This window comes from Vanessa tameamea, chromosome 6 (assembly GCF_037043105.1).
Source record: "Vanessa tameamea isolate UH-Manoa-2023 chromosome 6, ilVanTame1 primary haplotype, whole genome shotgun sequence".
NCBI lineage: Eukaryota > Metazoa > Arthropoda > Insecta > Lepidoptera > Nymphalidae > Vanessa > Vanessa tameamea.
The window spans coordinates 13,896,386-13,917,147 of record NC_087314.1 but is presented as its reverse complement, the minus strand read 5'-3'; the positions used below and the strand labels follow the sequence as shown (position 1 = coordinate 13,917,147).

The 20,762-nt window shown below is 41.1% G+C and overlaps 1 protein-coding gene across 2 annotated transcripts; it reads left to right on the top strand.

The window, feature by feature from the left end:
* The first annotated feature begins 5,091 nt into the window (after positions 1-5,091).
* On the top strand, positions 5,092-14,132 carry Cnk (connector enhancer of ksr). 2 transcript variants are annotated; one of them, XM_064215124.1, is made up of 20 exons: positions 5,092-5,268; positions 5,343-5,506; positions 5,779-5,954; positions 6,588-6,756; positions 6,832-7,017; positions 7,387-7,595; positions 7,675-7,803; positions 8,034-8,127; positions 8,205-8,288; positions 8,372-8,970; positions 9,075-9,499; positions 9,683-9,837; positions 9,927-10,127; positions 10,201-10,479; positions 10,637-10,873; positions 11,022-11,263; positions 11,926-11,995; positions 12,071-12,120; positions 12,646-12,706; positions 12,955-14,132. In XM_064215124.1, exons 1-20 carry the CDS (start codon positions 5,211-5,213, stop codon positions 13,075-13,077), a joined length of 3,711 nt encoding a protein of 1,236 aa, XP_064071194.1. In that variant the 5' UTR covers positions 5,092-5,210; the 3' UTR covers positions 13,078-14,132. The 2 variants fall into 2 exon arrangements, with proteins under 2 accessions (XP_064071194.1, XP_064071193.1); XM_064215123.1 differs by having other exon boundaries at positions 11,926-12,120.
* The last annotated feature ends 6,630 nt before the right edge of the window (positions 14,133-20,762 follow it).

Below are 20,762 nucleotides of genomic sequence, written 5' to 3'. Positions count from 1 at the left end.
TAGAATACCTTTACTACTTAAAGCAATGTCAATTTTGCTAAAATGTTCTTAAAAAACATTTGCCATCAATTTCCATCAAAATTTATGATACCTATTGACTAAATTACTACTACTACTTTTGAATATTACTTTTGAAAATAATTACTATTGAATTTTATACGATGGACGAACGGATGAACATATTAGATACATACCTACATTTTACAATAGTAGGTAACGTAATGTAGTCCCTTGCCTCATCCTCTAACAATAAGTAACAAACAAAAAATGCAATCAATTTGAAGCTCTCAACATTTCAATATGATATCATCGAGACATCGAAGTTTAATTTACAACTCCCCTCTACGTAGATAAATACAAGATACCATCGCTAATTTAAAGTTTTGGGCCTTTATTACAGGCGTCAGGTAAAGTCGGACCTTCGTCAAATGCTATGTTCTATAGTTTTTATATCTATCAGACGTTTAATCCCATTGATATAAAAATAAATACCTACGTAGGCAAAAAACTGAAACGACACTCAAAAAAGAAATAATATGTTAAAATAATTTAGATATATCTACTTGAATAGCTGTTACGTTTCGTTATTTTCTTAATGGATTGATGATTGTGATGACGATTTAAATTATCTATGTAGGTATGTATTATGTATTTACCTATCTCTGTAGCTCGTAAGTTCCGTAGCGCGAAATCAATCAAAATATACTTTATTCAAGTAGGCTTTTACAAAGAATTTTGAATCGTCGTTTTACAAACTACATTAAGTGAAGCTACCACCAACAATACGATATCAAATCGTTCTACGATACAGTGCTCACCGCAGCGGCTGCAGAAGCCCAATACTAATTAGACATATCATCTGCCCGCCGTACGCGTCACCGGCCCACCCACGAGGACGCACTAGATTCCTCGTCGGACGTTTTTTTACGCCCTAATTAAGCTAATTTATCGAGACAATAAGAGAAATTATCGTCGGCGACCGTCGGTTAGTGGCCGCTTTTATGAGAGGTATTAAATTGTCGGGTTTAAGAGCGCTACCGCGCTACACCGGCGAGTTCGACCCGTTCTTTGATGCTCCAATAAATATGAGAGATAACATCTGATAAGGTTCCAGCGGACTCGGGTCGAGAGCGGGCGGTAGAGGACGCACACCCTTCTAGAATGTGTTCCGATTACAGAGGTGCCGATCCCGCGGTAGTGACGATTAAATGTGATTTTATGGAGGAGGCTAGTCAATACGCGTTTTCTGAATGGATGTTCGCGTGGGACGTTACTGTCTCGGCGACATGTAACACGCATTCTTCAACGTTTATCTAAATGTAACTCGACGAATAGATTATCTATTTGTGCGGTATGCGGTTATTTGTCACCATCAAATCTCGTTCGAGATATATTTAACGTAAATAGCTGTAAAGGCGCGATAATTGTCGAGTCGACCGTCTATCTACCCACTAAATATAAATGTTTGTGATTCCAATAATTAAATGTATCGAAGATTGAAAGTAGTAGTGGCGATAAACTCAAAGCTACTTAAAGAAACATAAATATCACCTTTAGAATAAAAGGAAAATATTGCCAAACCTATAGGTACTTATCTACCTACCTACACTATAAACTGTCATGGCGATGTAACCGTAGACAGGATCTTTAGGGGTTTTTTTCGCATATTTTTTCAACTATGTAAAACTACTTTGATGCTGTAACAGTTGTGATAATTTCATTTAAAAAAAATTAATCATGTTAAGGAAAGTCTAAACACTAGACTCTAGTTGCAACAATAGGGAAACAACGTGTAAACTTTAGATTAATGAAGAATTATGAATGCTAAAATGTAATTGTTGAATTCAAAGTAAATAAGTAATAATATATAATAATAAATGGTAAGTACCTATATTTTATTGGCACATGACGTTTTGTATTTATTTATATCACTCGTGCATTTTTTTTTATTTACACACTTAGAGAAAAGAAACTTATACTTATCTAACATTACAGTAATCCAACGCCTTAGTTAAGTTGACGACCAAAACATTATTGTAATAATTCCTCAGTTTACATTTAAATTTAACAATATAATTCAATTTATAAAATCACATAACTAATTAAAAATAATATCAATAATTCAATGTCAAAATAATAAAATAATTAAAAATAGACAAAAGAACATTCAATAAACAATAACAAAATAAAATATTTAGGTACATTACATTTCAAAAAATTAATTAACTTTAATGTCAGATTAAGTCATGTCAAAGAATAGTTAATAATGTCATACCTGATTTAATTTTATATCAAATCAATCACAGAGTCTATAAAAATAATCATCCGTATCACACGAAACGACCAATTTTAGGCTAAATCAGCGTTATCTAAATAAACTAATTGAATAAAAATTTAAAACTAAATTGAAAAAGCTTCGAAGCTTCAAATTATGTACGACGATTAATTATGAATTTTATCAATTCTGTCGATATTTTTGACAAGTAATAGGTAGGTATTTAGGTACTAACTACCTAGGTAGGTAGGTATATCTATTAAAATTGGAGCAATTTTGAATTTTGTGCCTATACGAACATATAGGTACACTTTCGAGAAATGAATACTTAATTAACTAAACCGGTAGTATAGGTAATGAAGATCCCTTATTCCATAACGCCAAGACATACTTGTTATTTGTAACTTTGTTTGTTTGCAAACGTGATACTATATTAGATATTCTGACTATTTGTTATTAACTTTTTGAAATCGGCCTTAAAATCTACTTAACCAAAAGTTATTAATGACACCATTTCATTCAGTGCGATCATAGTAATCGTAGGTACATACATATATATATATACATACAATGTGCCTTAATATTTAGTGAATCCCTAATTAACGTGTATAATATAAGTACTCCTTCTAAATAGGTAATGAATACGACAAACAAGAGGATATGTACTTATATTTAAGTACCTACTTAATTATTTGCAATAAAAAGCCTGCAAAACTGAATTAAACTTAACTACTTATAGGCCCCGTGCGTATCGCGATGCGCCTACTGTTGCGCCATCTCGCGGAACAGTGGTGACAATACGTAGATGCCCAGCTGACTGGCGCCTTCCCAAGTAGTACATGATTCATACGCACTTCGAGGTCATTATTAATCGAAAATAATTTACGTTATGACCTCGACGATAATCCAATGTGGTTTTCAATCAATCAATTTACATTTTTTTCGTGCAAAATCGATATCAAAAGGTAAGTAATGTACCAAAAAAAATTAGAAATCCAACCCTTCCGAGTGAATGTGTTGTCGCTTATTATTGAATTGAATTTTAGGTAAAAAACTGTTCGAAAGCAGGCATGTCTCCAACGTGAGAGAAATTATCGATGTAGATGGTAAACGTATCATCGAGGGAAGTGTTACCAAAACTAGGGTAACAAACCCTTCGTACGATGTTACGTTGAAGGTATATGAAAAAAAAATATATTGTAAATTGTATTATTAAGATCTGATGCAAACGACACTAAATCATGAATTTTTACAGTTACTTGTATAAGGATAACAACTCGTTGAAGTAAATATGCAAGATCGTACATTCAAGTATTAGTAAGCTGAAGTGGCAGTGGGCTGGCCATATTTGTCGTAGAACCGATAACCGTTGGGGAAAACGTGTTCTAGAGTGGAGACCGCGTCTCGGCAAACGTAGTGTAGGACGTCCTCAGGCAAGGTAGAGTGACGATTTGCGCAAGACGGCTGGCAGGAGCTGGATGCGAGTTGCCGAAGAAAGACCACAGTGGCGTGCATTTGGAGAGGCCTATGTCCAGCAGTGGACGAATGCGGGCTGATGTGTGTGTGTACATTCAAACTAAATAAGTATTTTTAGAGTAATTGTAGATTCTAGTTTCATAGCAATTTCACTAGCATTTTGCACTAATAAATTAATGCTTTACTCTTTCGTTTTCCTCAAAGCATGATGTATGGCACTGATGCTGTGGTCCTTGTCCGATTAAAAACATAATTTTTGTGTTGTTTTGTTCATAACTATAAATTAATGAACCATTCGATTTTTTTTTTGTATCCAGTGAACATTGAATATTTCATAGGATCAATTTCTTTGTCGCTTGGCTTTTTAACTCTTACACTATTTTATTGTTATAATAATAAGAATGCATTTTTATAGTTGAATGGGGACCGCACAATATCCACGACGCAGTGTGGCTGCAAGGCCGGCTTATCGCTTCGAGGGTCGCTGCATCAGCACGTCGCTGCAGTTGCCATTTTCATTAACAATGAAAGTTCAAATTCAAAAACTGATCAGCCACAAGCTTGGAATCAATCAAAGAAGAGTCAGCTTGAAAAATATAAAAAAGGTGCTACGATAGAAAGTCTCTTTCCTACCACGAAACGTTTGATCGATTGGAATCAAAAACACACGGGCATCTAATAACTTTCCGATTGATGCAAAGCTGTAATTGATGAATAAATTGATGATTATATTGTTTTGTATTACAAACGACAAAAATGTATTCAACGTTAATATGTAATAGACAATTGATATTTACCTATATACATACCTATAGTATAATCAAATGAATTATCAAAATGTTACATTGTTCCACTCTCTTGTGGATAACCAAATGGACAGAGTTTAATATTATTTCTCTTAATTTTCATAAAATTAAGAGAAATAACCGATTCTTTTTTCATTCCATTTATTTTAATTCTGAAATGTTGTTAATTTATTTCATAATGCCTGTTATATTATACATTATTTAAACATTTAAAACAAAAAGAACTAAGTGTTGTTATAACAACATTAAAATTACGTTACCCTTGTTTATTGTTATGTATGGTACGTAGCGACATCTAGTAAGAGGTAGAGTAATCTTTTGATAAAATTTGAACTACGCTAACTACATTGCGAGCATTGGACGTCGTTGCATAATTATGAAAACAAACGTAACTATTAAAAAAGAGGTAAAGTAGTAAGATGATATCTCAAAATTATAAAATACTCAAAAGTACAGACAAAAATATTCTCAAAGTATTTAAGGATATTTTGTCTGTATCAAATTAGAGTTTTGACATTACGATTTGACATTTCGATTGCAGTAAAGATTTGACAATAAACATTGGTCGGCTGGCTGATAAATATTTTGCACATTTAATAAATAAAAAATGTTTATTCAAAGTAACCCTTTATACGCATGTTTGAGATAACGCAATGGGAACTTTAAATATTGCTGAATGGTCCCCGGACCAAGTCGCAGAATGGATGTCAGGTTTGTACTGGGGTGTTGCGACTTGCGAGAGCTATGCTTTCGGAGGGTGAGTCACAGGCGGTGTTTTGTTGCAGGATTGGGACCCAAAGTGGCGCAGTATGTGCCAGAGCTACACAAGAAAGGATTAAATGGCGAGAAATTGCTGACTCTTCGATGTGATGACTTGGAATATCTCGGTATTCACATAATAGGCCACCAAGAATTGTTGTTAGAGGCAGTAGAACATTTACGAAACTTTGTATGTATTGTATTACATTGTATAATTACATATATAAGTGTCTGTTGATTCCATAACTCAATTTATTGTTCACAACAGCCAATTAACACTTATCTGTTTTTGTGTTGTTGTTGTTGTTATATAAACTACATTACTTATGGCTCTGATATAACATATTTGCTTTACTCTCTTTTGATTCATATTCATGAATGAAGGAGAAATATGGATTGGTTTAGTTATTATAAATAAAGCTGAAAAATATTTGTTTTTAATAATTGTTAACACTCTTTCAGCACTATGAGATTTCAAGAGAATGTGTGCAACAGTTAGCTCTACGAGTGTCATCTGCAGCAGCCTCTCTAGCTCGAGCGTTACGTCATCATGTTGACGCTCGCTTAGAGACTCACTCTTTGGCTGATGTTGCAAGGACTGTGCATGCTGTTAAGCCTCTCGTTTGTTGGTTAGATAGGTAACTGTAACTTTGAGTATCATAATTGTTAAAGTTCAGTCGTGGCAAATTATTCCGCATAATATTATCTTTGAATATTATAGCCAAGTGCCATTGCATGTATGCCTCTTATACACTTGACATATAAATATATATGTATTAAGACTTTGTATCTGGTAACTAAACCTAAATCATGTAAAAATAATATTACTCATAATGATTTGCCATTTGAGCAACATAGATTCAGGCAGACTGTATCATGATAAATAAATAATTAATAACTGCTATTTATGAAATGCTATGATTTATTAAAATTCATAATAAAAAACTTTAGTATTTGTGATAGCAAACACAAGAGGATTAAATGAGAATATACACATGATGGGACTTACCAGCCAACGGCTTGACCAACTACTAGTTTGTAGTCAAATTCAATGTAGCCACACTTCAAATAAAATAAAACATCATGGCTTCAGAAGTTATGTTGCCCTATATGAGTATTTTTAGAAAATGTATTAGAACAATAGGGCAAAAAAGTATTTTATTTTATGAATTTATTCATTATTGTTATTTTCATTGTAATTAAATATTCTTTTGCGTAATTGCACGTGACCTTTTATTAGGATTTCTTGAATTACATGTATTTAATTTCAGGTGGCCGCTGGGCTCGGGGTCACCGCTTGCAGAACGTAAGGCGGCCCTGTTGAAGCTATCGTTGGAAGCGGCCACTTGTGCCCAGAGAGACAGGTTTGCCGAGCAACCTGCCCGAGCGGTGGCCGCGGCCGCAGCGGCAGTCGCTGCCGTCGCGGATTATATCATTCAGGTGATTTCAGATCGATTATGGCAGCATTTTCACGCATTAAGGAAAATATAACACCCGTCCCGTGCGCGTACGCAGGACGTGTCGGACCCCACCATCCTGCAGCCGGCGTGGCTGGGCGCCGTGTCGCTGCGCCAGGGCGAGCGCGCGCTGGGCTTCGAGGTGGTGCCGTCGTTCTGCGGACACCACCAGCTCGCGCACATCCGGTTCGCCTCGCCTGCGCACGCCTCGGGCCTCGTGCACGAGGCCGACGAAATCGTGCAGGTACCGCCCCCCCCGCCGGGATAACTGCTGGCAGGAGATCCGCAGACCACCTTGCAAATCAATCAATCCGGCACTAATTGTAAAATCAATTGCAATTTTACATATTAAACTGCAACTAAAGTATGATTTGGTCACTGAATGGGTTGTATATCGATATGATCAGTGTTGTCTTTAACCTGGTTTGGTAAATTGTGTAGGTAAAGTGATTTGATGGTCTAAACGGTGACTAATTTTAGGTAGCAGTGGCTAGTATTAGTTTCTAGTAGAAAAGCAAATTAAAGATAAATTAACTAATTGATAACGAATTTAGGTTAAATTTTAATGATATTTGGTGGCGAATGATTCGGTACAGTGGTAATCGTGCTGCAGGTGGGCGGGAAGTGCGTGATCGGGTGGAGCGGCGAGGCGGTGGAGCGGCTGTGCGCGCACACGGCGCGCAGCGGGCTCGACCTGCAGCTGCGACTGCGTCGCCGGGGGGCCCGCGCGCTCCCCGCGCTGCCAACCCCCCCGCTGCGGGCGCCGCGGCCCCGCGCGAGGCCACGTCTGCCGCCCCTGCACGCACATCTCAGATTGCACAGGTTTTCAAGACTTCCCTATATTTGGTTCGATACGTCGTTTGTTTCGAGCCTCGAGCCCCGTTTCGCTCCGTGCCCGCAGGTACGAGCTGGAGTTCCCCCGCGCCGAGCGCGCGCCGCCGCCCCCGCCCGCGCCCGCGCCGCGCTCCCCCTCGTCGTCCGACAGCGAGCTGTCGCCGCCCGCCTCGCCCACGCACCCCGACGCCAACAGGTGACCAGCGCGGCGACCTCTCCTCGGGGGCGTATCTCTCTCTATACCGAACGTACCGTATTCAACGTTAAATGTCGTCCTTCCGTCAGGCCTTAGATAAAATTTATTATATACAATATTTATAAATTTAACGTAATATATGTAAATTCAGTAGATCGAACGTAAGCAAGAGAGTAAAGGAAAAGTTAGTGCACGATAAACCGATCGCTCACGGCGTGGTGTGTCCGCAGGCTGTACCCGCCCAAGCCGGCGGCGCGGCGCGCGCGGCGACACTCCGTGTGCGGTGCCGAGCAGCCGCCGCGCCCGCCGCCCGCGCTCGAGCGGGTGAGTGCCGCGCCCGCGCACCCGCGCCCGCGCACCCGCGCACCTACACACCCACCTAACGCCGACCTCCCTTACAGTTCTGGCGGGAGCTGCAGCAGCAGCGCTGGGCGCACGGCGGCAGCCCCGAGCCCGACGACTCCACCCTCTACCGCCGCGACAAGGTAATTCTGCGTTTTGAAGTTGAAGTTGAGAAATGTTCGGAACCGCCGATAATAAACGTATTCATTTTTGTAAATCGTTTCAGGCGGTGTCGTGCAGCACGGGCCTCCAGCTGTCGCCTCGGCCGCGGACCTGTCTGGGCGTCCCGCGCCCGTTGCCCGCTCCGCTGCCCGCCCCGCTCGCCGCTCCGCTCCCCGCCCCGTCGCCCACTCCTCCCCCCGCGCCCGGTCGCGGGAAACTCGACAAGAGTCACTCGACGCCGGCGTACGACTTCGAGCCGTCGTCGGAGCTCGGCCCGCTGGCGGCGCAGACCATCCCGGAGTCCCCGACCACGCCCACCGCGGAGGGGCCGACGCTACCTCGTCTGGAGAAGGCGGGACAGATTCTCGACTTCAAGAAGTCGAGCTCGCAGATCGAGGAGGCGATTCAGCAGAGAAATCGACGAGCTAACGTCGACGACGAGAGAACGGACGCTTTCACCGACGAGGATATTCGACCGATCGACGAGGACTCCAAGTTGGAAATCGTCGAGACCGTGAACGTGGTGCTCAGCGACCGAGTCGAAGCGAGCGAGAGGACGGTGTCGAGGGAATTCAGGAGGATCGAAAAAAAGGAGACGAGGGCATCGACGAAGGTTTCGGCGGACGACACGAGTAGCGACGATCAAATACCGATTCCTGTCAAGTAAATTTTTCAATATGGATTACTTCCTTATTCTAATTCGGGTTTTTAGTAAAATTCAAGACTCGATTATATTTATATACTCACACACCACCACGTCGTTTCAGATACCCCAAGCCACGAATAACCGAACGATACAGACCGACCGAGTTTCCCCCCGAGCCTCCCCCGCGTCCCTCGCACACGCAACGGGCGCCGCGCGAGCCCCCGCCGCCCCCGCGGGACGCGCCGCCCAGGGAGCCCCGCGAGCCCCGCGAGGCGCCGCGCTCGCTCGCGCAGCCGTCGCAGTCGCTGCAGTCGCTGCGGCCCATCAGCAAGCGCGACATCCAGCTGGTGGTGTCGGAGCGGCGCGCCATGCCGGCGCTCAACGGCGCGGCCGACGCGCTGGCGGCCGACGGCGCCGCGGCCCCCGCGCCGCCCGCGCCCCTCGCGTCCCCGAGCACGACGCCGTCGCCCGCGCCGCCCGCCGCGCGCGGCATCTTCCCCACATCCAAGTCGCGCAGTCTCAAGAAGAAGAACTCCATCCTGGCCAGTGAGTGCGTTTGAAGGGTCGTTGTGTCTCGTCCGTGCATACGTAGTGGTGACCCACCTTTTCCCCCGAGAAGCGTGAGTCGAAAGAATCTAAATCGTAATCTCAGTAGTCCGTAAGCCTCAGAAGGGAAGTCTTTAAAAATGTAAACCACGCTCATGGCCTATACTATTATCCGGTACGCAGAGCGGCGCAGCGTGTCGGCGCGCTCGCTGTCGGCGCGCGGCGCGGCGGGGCGCGTGTGGCAGCGCGTGCGCGCGCGCGCCGGCCCGCAGCCGCGCTGGGCCGCGCGACACCTGCTGCTGGCGCACAACCTGCTCTACGCCTACCGCTCGCCCGAGGTAGCCGCCCGCCCCGCGCCGCCCTGCCCCGCGCCGCCCCGCCCCGCGCCGCCCCGCGCCGCCCGCCCTGACGCCCGCTCGTGTTGCAGTGCTCGCGCGCCGACTGCATGATCTACCTGGAGGGGTTCACGGTGTGCGCGGCGGGCGAGGTGAAGTCCCGCGCGCACGCCTTCAAGGTGTACCACACGGGCGTCGCCTTCTACTTCGCGTGCGATACGCGCGACGCCATGCTGGCTTGGATACAGCTCATCCACCGCGCCACGCTGCTGCCGTCGCTGCTGACGTCCGCGGTGAGCGGAGCTCGGAGATGACGCCGATGACGATTACCGGTTCGTTACCGGTTTCATTATAAAACGTTTTCAGATGGAGCTGTCGAAGCAGTTCTCGGAGACCGATTACTCGGAGACGGAGTCGGACAACGAAACCTCCGAGAGGCGAAACGAACGCGAGAGGGAGAGGGAGAAGGAGAGGGAGAGGGAGAAGGAGAAGTCGAAATTCGGTTCCCTGAAGAAGTTGACGCATCGCGCCGGACGGAGCGAGTCGCAGGAGAACGTGAACCAGGCGGCAGCCACCAGCCTCGACAGGAAGTACCTGAGGTTCTTCTCGAGAGCCAGGCCCAAAGATGACTCTAAAACTGCGAAGGTATGTGTTCATTTCCTTGGTATGATTTTTTATATTTTTATTTATGCGTACAGAATAATACAAATTTCAAATAACAACTGGTGCGTGAAGTTTACCAAAAATAAATATGTATGTGCCGCTGCACCGACCCTTACCTTCCGACGCACTCGCGTTGCAGGGCAAGCAGTCGGGCGTGCCGGTCCCCACGGAGCACTACCGCAGCTACCGGCGCGTGACGCCCGACGCGTCCCCCGCGCCCCCCGCGCCCGCCGCGCCCGCCGCGCCCGCCGCCGCCGCGCCCCGCGCGCCCCCCGCGCCCAACAAGCTGCCCAAGCCCATCAACTACATACACGCCTCCAACCCGAACTTGCTGGACTTCGAGAAGAGCGACTTCGTGACTAAGCCGACCATACAGGTGAGCGACGGCATCGGCTCCACGTCTCGAGTGAAATTTTGCTCCTCTCTCTATCGTTAGCTCACTCTCTCTCCCGTCGAATCCTAAACGAAATAACATCGCATCATTTAAACCTGCATCAGTGAGTAGAGCGAGGGTCGCCCCGCAGGTGCCGAAGTCGAAAGTTCACAAGCCGGACAACTTCGTCGGCTTCGTGACGCTGGAGGAGTTCATGCTGAAGAAGCAGGAGGAGGAGCGGAGACAGGCGCACAGCGAGCGCGCCCCACCGGGGGCCGCGGGGGCCGCGGGGGGCGCGGGCGGCGCGGGGGGCGCGCGCGAACTGCAGCGCCGCCTCGACCGCATCGTGCCCGACGTCATCTACGGCGAGCTGTCGCAGCGACACGATGACGGGTGAGCGACGCTCTGCGTATACTGAACCAGATTGTTTGGAAGTTGTTTAGTTTAGTACGAGTAGTTCGTTATTCTAGCGGCAAGATACGATGGCCGTTTTGACACATTAAAAAAGTGATGTGAAATGTAAATTTATTATCGATATAATATATTCAAATCTTTGTTTTTTTGCAAGTAATTTAATTCAAGTTATTGTTGCAAGTAGTATCTGATTAAAAAGGTTTAATAAAAAAAATATAAAATAAGTTTAAGTAATATATTCGAACGAAATCAATTTAAATCAAAAATTGGAATTAGAATGAATAACTTTATAAACACATTACATAAAAAAACACAAATATAACACCGAATACGAGGTCGAGTGTGAGAGTGTGACGTACACGTTTACGCAATAAAATAAATAAAAAAGTTATCTTCGCGGTACCCTAATATTTGTAGTTTAGAAATCACATTCGATAAATTTTGTGACTAACTGCACGTCACTATTTACAATAAAGAACAACAATTTGCTCCTTTGATGTAATTATTTATTAAATACGAAACTTCATGAGCGGGCAAACGTCAAAACGGCCATCATAGCGTGCCGCTACTATAGTTTGTTTAGTTTAGTATTTATTTTATCTGGGAGTGGAGTGTAAAGTGTGCCGTGTCGCGTGTCGCAGGTACGAGCCCGTGGGGCCGCGCGCGCCGCGCCGCGTGAGCGCCGACGCGCACTGCGGGCCCGCCGCCGACGTGAGTACGCGCACTGCGGGCCGCCGGACTCGTTCCCCAGTCCGTTCGCTCAGGGCTCGCGTTTGTGTGTTGCAGGCTCGCGCCGACTGCCCGCAGACGCCGCCGACGCCGGCCGCCACCGAGAGGTTATTTCTTACCTTTACGATTCCTAGTATAAAGTCAACGACAAGGGGACCCCATCGGTACTATCTGCGTCGGCGAGTTCAATCACTACTGATGTTAAAGAACTAAATTGTAACGAGATTTATTCATTACAATTTAGTTCTTCGGGTGTCTTTTTAGGGACCTCTGTATCCACTGTAATGTAAAGTGCAGGAGAAAGTTTGTGTGCTATACAATTTTAAAATTTCGAACGGCTACAGCCGTGGGTTCGGCTAGTAAAAAATGAATGACCGATAATATTCAGTTTAATTGCTATCCAGGAGGAGGATATGTGAGGCAGAATAAGATAACATCAAAATCTTCGATATATTTCTCAGCAAATAGAAAATTTAAACGAATGTCGATAACACATCGCGTTTGGCTCTTGGCGCGGCAGCCGTCCCTAACCACGAAAGAGAGAGTCCGGTACGACGTGACGCCCCTCGTGTTACGTCCCCGGACAAGTCCGCCGCTATAGAGCCGCTCTGACGTCACAGTGTGTTCCGCAGCTCGGGCGGGGTGTCGCGCCTGCGGCTCATGTTCGGTGCGCGACGGGACCTGCAGCGACAGGTGACCACTCCACTCGTGCTAATTATAGAAAGGCAGGCGAGGCTGACCACTCGATGGGTGGCACCACCGCCCTAGACACGGGTATTACCCGTTTTTTAAAATGTCAATGCAACCCCACAAACGTAGGAACTAAAATATTCTGTAATCGTTATTGAAATTCAACAAAGGTTTGGCCGTCGAATAATCGTGAGTCGGCGGTACGTACCCCAAGGATAATCGTCGAAGGAAATGACCGCCCTATGTTCCAGGAGAGCAACCGCTCCGAGCAGTACCCGCACCTGCAGTGCCCGCCCACCTTCCAGCCGGAGACGTACTCGCTGTCCCGCCCCCCGCGCGACGCCGCTCCGCCCGCCACGCGCGCGCGCGACTGACGCGCCGCCCCCGCCGCCCCAGCCGCGCCCGCCGCGCCCGCCGCGCCGCCCTAGCGGTCTGCAGCGCGCGGGCCCCGTGCGCTCCGCGGGAGTGTGGCCGCGCCACTTGCGGCGCCGGTACCGAGTGTGTGGGAGTCGACTTGTTGTATATACTATTTTTTATAATTTTCGATTCATTCGATCGAATATATTATGTTATGTGTAAAGAATAATAAATAATACCGGTCTCCCTCTATACGCCTAAAACTCTCCGCCGTCTCCCCCGGTTGCCTGTTTAGTTTTTAAGTGAGTATTGGATTTATTATAAATATTTAAAAGTGTGCTTTCAAAAAAGTATTTACAGTATCAGTTAATACCGACTGTTTTGTATCAAATATGATTAGAGAGACGAGCGCTCCGAAGTTTCGTGGATCCATGTAACGCTAGTTGTAGTCCGGGAGCTGGAGACACTTTTCACTCACGCGTCTGTCGCGGGAGTTCCGTCCGTGTATTATTTGTTATTCTTGTTTTGTCTATAATTTCGTTTTAAAATTTCTTTATTCCTAGTATTTTTCTACAAGTAATTATAATTCATATTTTGTTAGTTATCGGATTCCAAGTTATTGACAAAATTATTTATGTACATTAAGGTACTTTTACACTTTTGCAAACGACTTTGGGATTCGGACATTTTATTTACTCCCTTCATGAGTTATGAAATATTCGTATTTGTAGATATTCTATTCGGTTTGTAGAAGATACATTTTGTTTCGAATTTTATTAGTTCGAATAAAGACTAATGAAAAAAAAATTGGAAACGCACACGTAACTTTTCCGGGTACTTTTTATTCTAAGGTTTAGATTTAATGACTAGGAGGTCGTCAAAACTACAAGATTTCAATTTGCAATTTGTGGAATTTCCACAGAATAGCATGGTTTTTTATATAATATTACTAAAAGTCTGAATTGAAGGTTGTAATATATCTGACGACGTTTTGAAAACAATGCAACCTTTTAGTGCACGTTCACACAGACGAACAGTCTTTACCGGACCGCTAGTACTTTTGTTTGTCTGACAGTTGTATTGTTGTATTGCGTGCGGTCGGTATTTGACGTGCGAACTCGTTCGTGCAACCACGATACCATGGCCGACAAAAAGTATCCGATAAAACAGATCACTGTGTGAATGTAGCCCGACTCGTTGATAAATAAATTTAAAAAAAAAAAAAATAATAATTTGGAAATTTCTAATCTGCCGTTACGAAAGCGAATGTGCCAAAGTAATATTTGAAATTATACAAATATGAGTATACTATAAGGTATTTAAGGTATATCTTTTTTTTAAATAGTTTGTATATTTGTATCCAAGCTCATACAACATATATAAAGATGTAATATCTAAAAATTAGTAATAAAATTTACACGTAATATAAAATAAACTTATCGACTTTACTGTTGTGTAAAGTCAGAGGACGTAGATTTTGAAGGAGTCGTCACGGCGACTGCGGTACGAATTAAATCAAATAAGTTTCGAGGAGCCAGGAAAGTTTTATACGAAGCTCATTTTACGCAATAATTTAATCTATCTAATCAATCATTTGTGCAATCGTCGTACAAATAAACTCTCCAGTAAAAAGATTATATTTCGTATCTAAATAATTGACCTTATAAATATAATAATAGAAATATTTAATGAATGAAAGCAATTCGAACATCTTTATCAATGCTCAAGTTCTCTACGAACTAATATTAAATTATTCGAATTATTATTTTGATAAAATATTGATAGAAATAATATATATGAATAATTTAAAATGACTTTGAAATAATCGACGAAGCGCATCCTTTACACGACAGAGACTTGCAGAGAGAGACGGCATTCCTTAACCCTAGATCGGCAGTCACACGTGTCAGAGAGAGACGGCATTCCTTAACACTACATCGGCAGTCACACGTGTCAGAGAGAGACGGCATTCCTTAACACTACATCGGCAGTCACACGTGTCAGAGAGAGACGGCATTCCTTAACACTACATCGGCAGTCACACGTGTCGGAGAGAGACGGCACTCGCTGACAGTCACATGTGCTTTAGTTGAGTGTTGCGACTGTGTGTCCTGTGACAGTTGATGGCGTTTTTAAACGAAATAAAGAAAGCTGATGCGCGCAATATCTCAAGATCATGCGACCGGTGTCTACGATGTTTTGTTAAAGAAAATATTAGTCTTACGTACAAACTACGGCCTCTACGAATGAATAGTAAAATTATTCGCACTCGATATTTCAAAGTAATTTTATGCTTTGCCAGTGATAGTTACAATAAAATGTGAATAATTATTTCAAAGAGCTGTATGATTTTTCTAGCAGTAGTTCGTTGAAAGTTATATATATTTGCTTATTTTCCTAATCGTATAGTACATATTGACGGCTGGATATTGGTGCCAGCGAAGCATACGTCCGGTGTCGTACAAGATAGGGGAGGAGTTTATTTACAAGTAATACATTATATCGTTGTGGGGAAGTAAAACCAAATTAATTAAACTATTACGCTACACTATATTTTGATGGTGCAAATTGCTCCAGAATTGTTAGAAATAATGCACTTATTTAGTGTTTATTCATTCTTAGGTAATGCAAATAATAAATTTGAAAATGTTATTAAACGGTTTGACCTTGAAACCGAATGTCATATCTATAGCCCATAGGGGGGGGGGGGGTCTTTAGGACCCGTGATGGGTTGATATCATTTATGAATTTACGATTTATCCAAATTATACATCTAATAATTATTGTGCTCAATTTTATGGCTATACATTATGTTGCTGTATTATACAGTATGTAAATAATACACGTTATACTATACTAAATAGAATCATACATTCAATTTCTTAATTAAAGCGACCGTGTAACGAACTCGCTGTAAAATTTGTTTTGTGAAAAAAGTGTAAGGAGATTTTCGACTAAAATAAATGTAATTTGCGTGTGAGCAAATATTCGACGACTTTGGTGCTTACTAATGGTAGCTAAGTTTTAAAATTTACACGAATTTTGTATAATTGGAATAAAATTATATTATCGACTGACAGACGGACGTTTTTGAATAAAACGATACGTGTCCGACGTGTATTTCGATGAAAATTAATGGTTCTATTGAAAGTATTGGATGTACCGATAGCCGCTTGCTTGCTTTTGGAAGTAAAACCGACGCGTTACTTTGCTCGGGCGAACAAGTTTACGAATGGATTAAAAGTAAATCAATGTCTCATTGAAATGAAATGAAAACTGAATGAAATAAAATGTACAATAGATATTAGGTTCCTATTATAATAACTCTAAAGTCAGGGAACAAAAATATTAGGGAATTTTCAGTGTAGTATATGTATATAGAGCTTTATAGGAAAATAAGACGGACGAGTTTTATTCGATGTTTTTTTAAATATTTTTTTTATTAACGTAAGTGCAAATAAACGAAGTATACCCGGATTTGATAATACATTTCTAAACTTCACTTAGAAACTTATAGAGGATATTATAAATAATAATAATTTATATAGTGAAATTTACTCGAGGCTCATTTAGTAAAATTTAAATTTGTATAGGAATGTTAATTCAAATAAATGAACTGCAACCATAATCACAGCTTCTGTCGCCAGCGGAGTATACGTTTTAAATATTACAACCAGAGTGTGCAAGCGGATATAAACGCATGTGATGCTTCGTGTTCTGTTGTATGATTTGAAAGTTATTGTACTAGAGTTGTCGTGTGGCAGAGAATTGTATGCGATTTCTACAATTGACTTGCTTTATTTTACCGAAGCTTAAATAATATCGATTATATTATCCATAATATAGATAAGCCTAATTTCATTATATTGTAAGCGATATTTAGCGATGCTTTTATTTGTACGGCGCGTGTCCTTCGGTGCAAAAGTGTTTCGACTATAATCATATATTTTATATTTCGAGAGCATTGTTTTTCAAACGCCTTTGCACTGAGTACAATTGTAACAGTTATATTGCTATTTTTTAAAAGTGATACCTTTAGAATGTACAGGTTACAGATGTGACCGTAGGAAATACATGTTAATATAACTTTTCCAACAAAATATCGCTCTAAGTACAGTCGACAGAATAAGCGGTATTGATGACTGGCTGCCTCGGCCTGTCCTCACGTGTTACGTGTACCGATAGCAGTAGGTAATAAGCGAGCCGGTGAGAGGCATACTATACGACGTAGATAGGGGAAGTGTTGCTCGGTGATACTCAGCTTTATTGTAGCTAGAAAATGAATTATATAGTCTATATATTATTGTAATTTTATATATTTCCGAATGATGTTATTTTAGAAACTGCTCATATTTACTGTCACTAATGGTATTTGTGGACGATCAATGTATTCATAGTAGAAATAAACGTGACTACGAGAACGTCTGAAAACCCTCAGTGTGAGGAGGTCTTTGAAGAGAGCCGACCGATTTGCAGATGTTACAATTGAAGATTTTTTCTCACCGTTTATTAAAACAATGTGTACCATAAACATCGTTCAAGATGGATAAATATATTATTGTTATTAAATTCAATATATTATATGAGGGTATATTATTGGCATTGTTTATAAAAATTTTAGCCTATGTATTGTTCTGGCACCTGTGGTATATTATGTTGTTATAATAGGGGTAGTAGAACGACGGCCAAAACTAAAACCAGAGTGTCGGCGGTGGAGCTGATTACATAAATTTACCTGGTCAATCTACAAGAGAAGGAAATTGTAAAATAGTTGTTGGAAACGAATAGTAAATGCTGGTATTTTTTTCAGTAACCTATTATGTATTTTTATATAGGACGATACGAATTACGCTTGTTTTGATTATTTGACAATATTTTTGGGGGTCCTAGTTTTTTAGGAAAGGGGGAAGTGACCCAAGTAAGAGCCGCTACGACATAATATATGAAAACATGTTTGTACAGAACTAACGCTAAGGCTTAAATTTTTATAAAGACAGGCTTGATGTTTATATTTTTATAAACGGAGTGTAAAAGTAAACGAATGTTCCAAGTGCTTTTGTATGACGTAAAGATACAGCGACTAATTTAGCGCGTATATCAAACTGTTCAATTATTTACTTAATAAATTGATTTGATACATGTTGATTTTATTATAGTATATGTACCTACCTTTCGTATGTTAATAAATAATAATATGCTTGGTGTTTCCTAATCATCCTATAATATGTTATGTTTTTATATATTAAATACATTATCTATATGTATAAGCAATTTACCAATGACTCAGCATGAGAGCTCCGAAACTAAATCCAATATAGCGAGATTACTTCTGCGACGTAGACACTCACTAAGTTTTGGTAGTCTGTCATTATTGGATGAAATTTCATATTATAAATGTCTCTGTTTAGAAATAAAAAAATATATGTTCCAGCATTATTGCAAAACTACCCCATAAGGTGAAATAGGCGTTAAAGTTAATGGGGTGTCTGTCAGTTTTAAAGTAAGATGCATTTTCATTTCATTTTATTTTTTCGACAAAACCATAAGAGAACTTGGCTTTAATTAACTTAAAGAATTGTACGTAATAAAGTGCCAATACATAACATTTGACAAGATAATGAATACTATGCGCCACATATTTATAATAATTTCGTGACGAACGTTTGTTTGTTAATGTGATAGTTTCGTGTTGTTCTCGTTAAAGTGATTGTGTCAAAAACTTTAACCAAAACAAAACGTTCTTGCACTTTGATCATATTACAAAATCCTACATGACGTTATAATTATACCGAGTTTAATTAAAATGCTCGCGGTTTTCGTGCGATGCGGTGTGGACAGCCGTTGCCCGTTGCCATTATAAAATTATCGCGCCTTAGAAAATTAATTAATGTTCGTGAGTTAATCTTGCATAGCATTTTTACTGTAAATGTGTATTATTGTAAGTATTAAGTATTTAGTTTCGTTTAACGACTAAATCACTACATGTACTTATTACTATAGACCTACTTATCCAGTCTTCCAGCGGATTCACTGCCAAATATCAAATCAAACACAATATGATTTACAAATACACGACTAACTTCTTTTCACTTTATTCAATATCCTTTTAACAATTTAACGAATTCCTAACACCGCATACGCCAAGCTCTTGCGAAAGTTGTTATTGGAAATAATTTAATACAAACATTTTACTGGTTAGGGTTTAGTGTAAGTATCTACCTGGGTCCAGAGGTGTTGGATAGTAGATAGGCTATATTGCAATATAGGTACTAGGTAGTAGGTATACGTATGTAGGCTTTTTCTTGGGTTCTACTTCAGTTGTTAATACAATGTTTACTTAATACATAAAATTGTAAGTAAATATAATGTGATGCCTTCGTAAGCATTCTTATTTTGTTAAAACAACTCTAAGTTAACAGTTGGAAGTTTACAGCTCTGGGATTGTAAATAGCCCTCAAAATGTAATATGTTGTTATTTATTGTGTGTGTACAGAAAAATATTAATGGTTTTCTGAGAAAATGTGACTCTCGTGACATTGATACAAGGAACAAACACAAATGAATTTCTCCTGTAACTCGACTGCATAACTAGCTCTTATGTAGTAACTTTTTTGTGGGGTAATATATACGCTTTCATAAGATGATCCCAGAAAACGTTGAAAATGCTTAGGGCCGGATTAACCATGTCAAGGTCCCTTTTTTCGAAAATATTTCCTTCCGCAACGCAAATTAATTCACAATTACGATGTTTTGTTTTACGATATAAAGAAATAATGCTATCACTATTCAAATAGGTGAAATTTTTGGCTTTAATAATAACAAAATAAAAAAATAAATAATAATAAAGGTTTGGTTTGAAGGGATACACACAAAGGATAAATAAACTTAATTTGTATTTGTATTGATACGTTTATTATCGTGTTAAATGTTACTTATACATTCAAAATGACTATTATAATATTGCATCATACGCACCGCCAATCAGATTCGAGGATAGTCCTCGAGCGGAGGCGAGACGTCATCTTAACATTTTGGCGGGAAATATGTAGTGTTATTGTAGTCTGTGCCGGGAATTGTAATACGAAATAAAACCGGCGGGTAGAAAAGTGAATACTAAATAACTCGACATACTCGATTGTAACTGTTTGATATTTTTTTATATTAGTAACTATGCAATTATAATTGTGGAGTGATTCAAAATCGTGAAACTTTAATTAAATTGTATGAAACAGTTTATACTTTGTTTTGTGCGATTCATTCCCGATGACGCCCACGAGAGCTGTAACCATTTATAATGATGTCAAGCCTCCTTGACATCAACTATCCTCATAGTGGTAGTTCTCTCCGACCTATATATTATATACCTAAGTAATGAAAAAAGAAACACCAATTATGAAAAATAAAATTAATTTAGAAATGTAACGCATTTTTCTTAGACAGATAGATGTGAAGCTGAAGGTTTCGAGTGTAATTACGGATCCTTGAAACGACATTAAGATCATGTAATCAAATTTAATTTTCAAAGAAAAGGAAGCGACGATAAAAATGATTCTCATTGGACTTGTAGCGGACACAAAAGAGTGCATTACAGCTTTGGACCCGCGGTAATTAGTTTAATTAATAAACGGAAGGCGGAGAACAAGATCTAATTAGGACGGCACCGGTGAGTGTTTCTAATACGATATTAACTTTTTACTAAAGC

Bases quoted from the DNA above. Each gene is read 5' to 3' on its own strand.
- Cnk (XM_064215123.1), top strand. From the start codon at position 5,211: ATGGGAACTTTAAATATTGCTGAATGGTCCCCGGACCAAGTCGCAGAA. The intron at 5,507-5,778 runs GTATGTATTGTA...ACACTCTTTCAG, and splicing joins TAGAACATTTACGAAACTTT to CACTATGAGATTTCAAGAGA. The intron at 9,500-9,682 runs GTGAGTGCGTTT...TCCGGTACGCAG, and splicing joins GAAGAACTCCATCCTGGCCA to AGCGGCGCAGCGTGTCGGCG.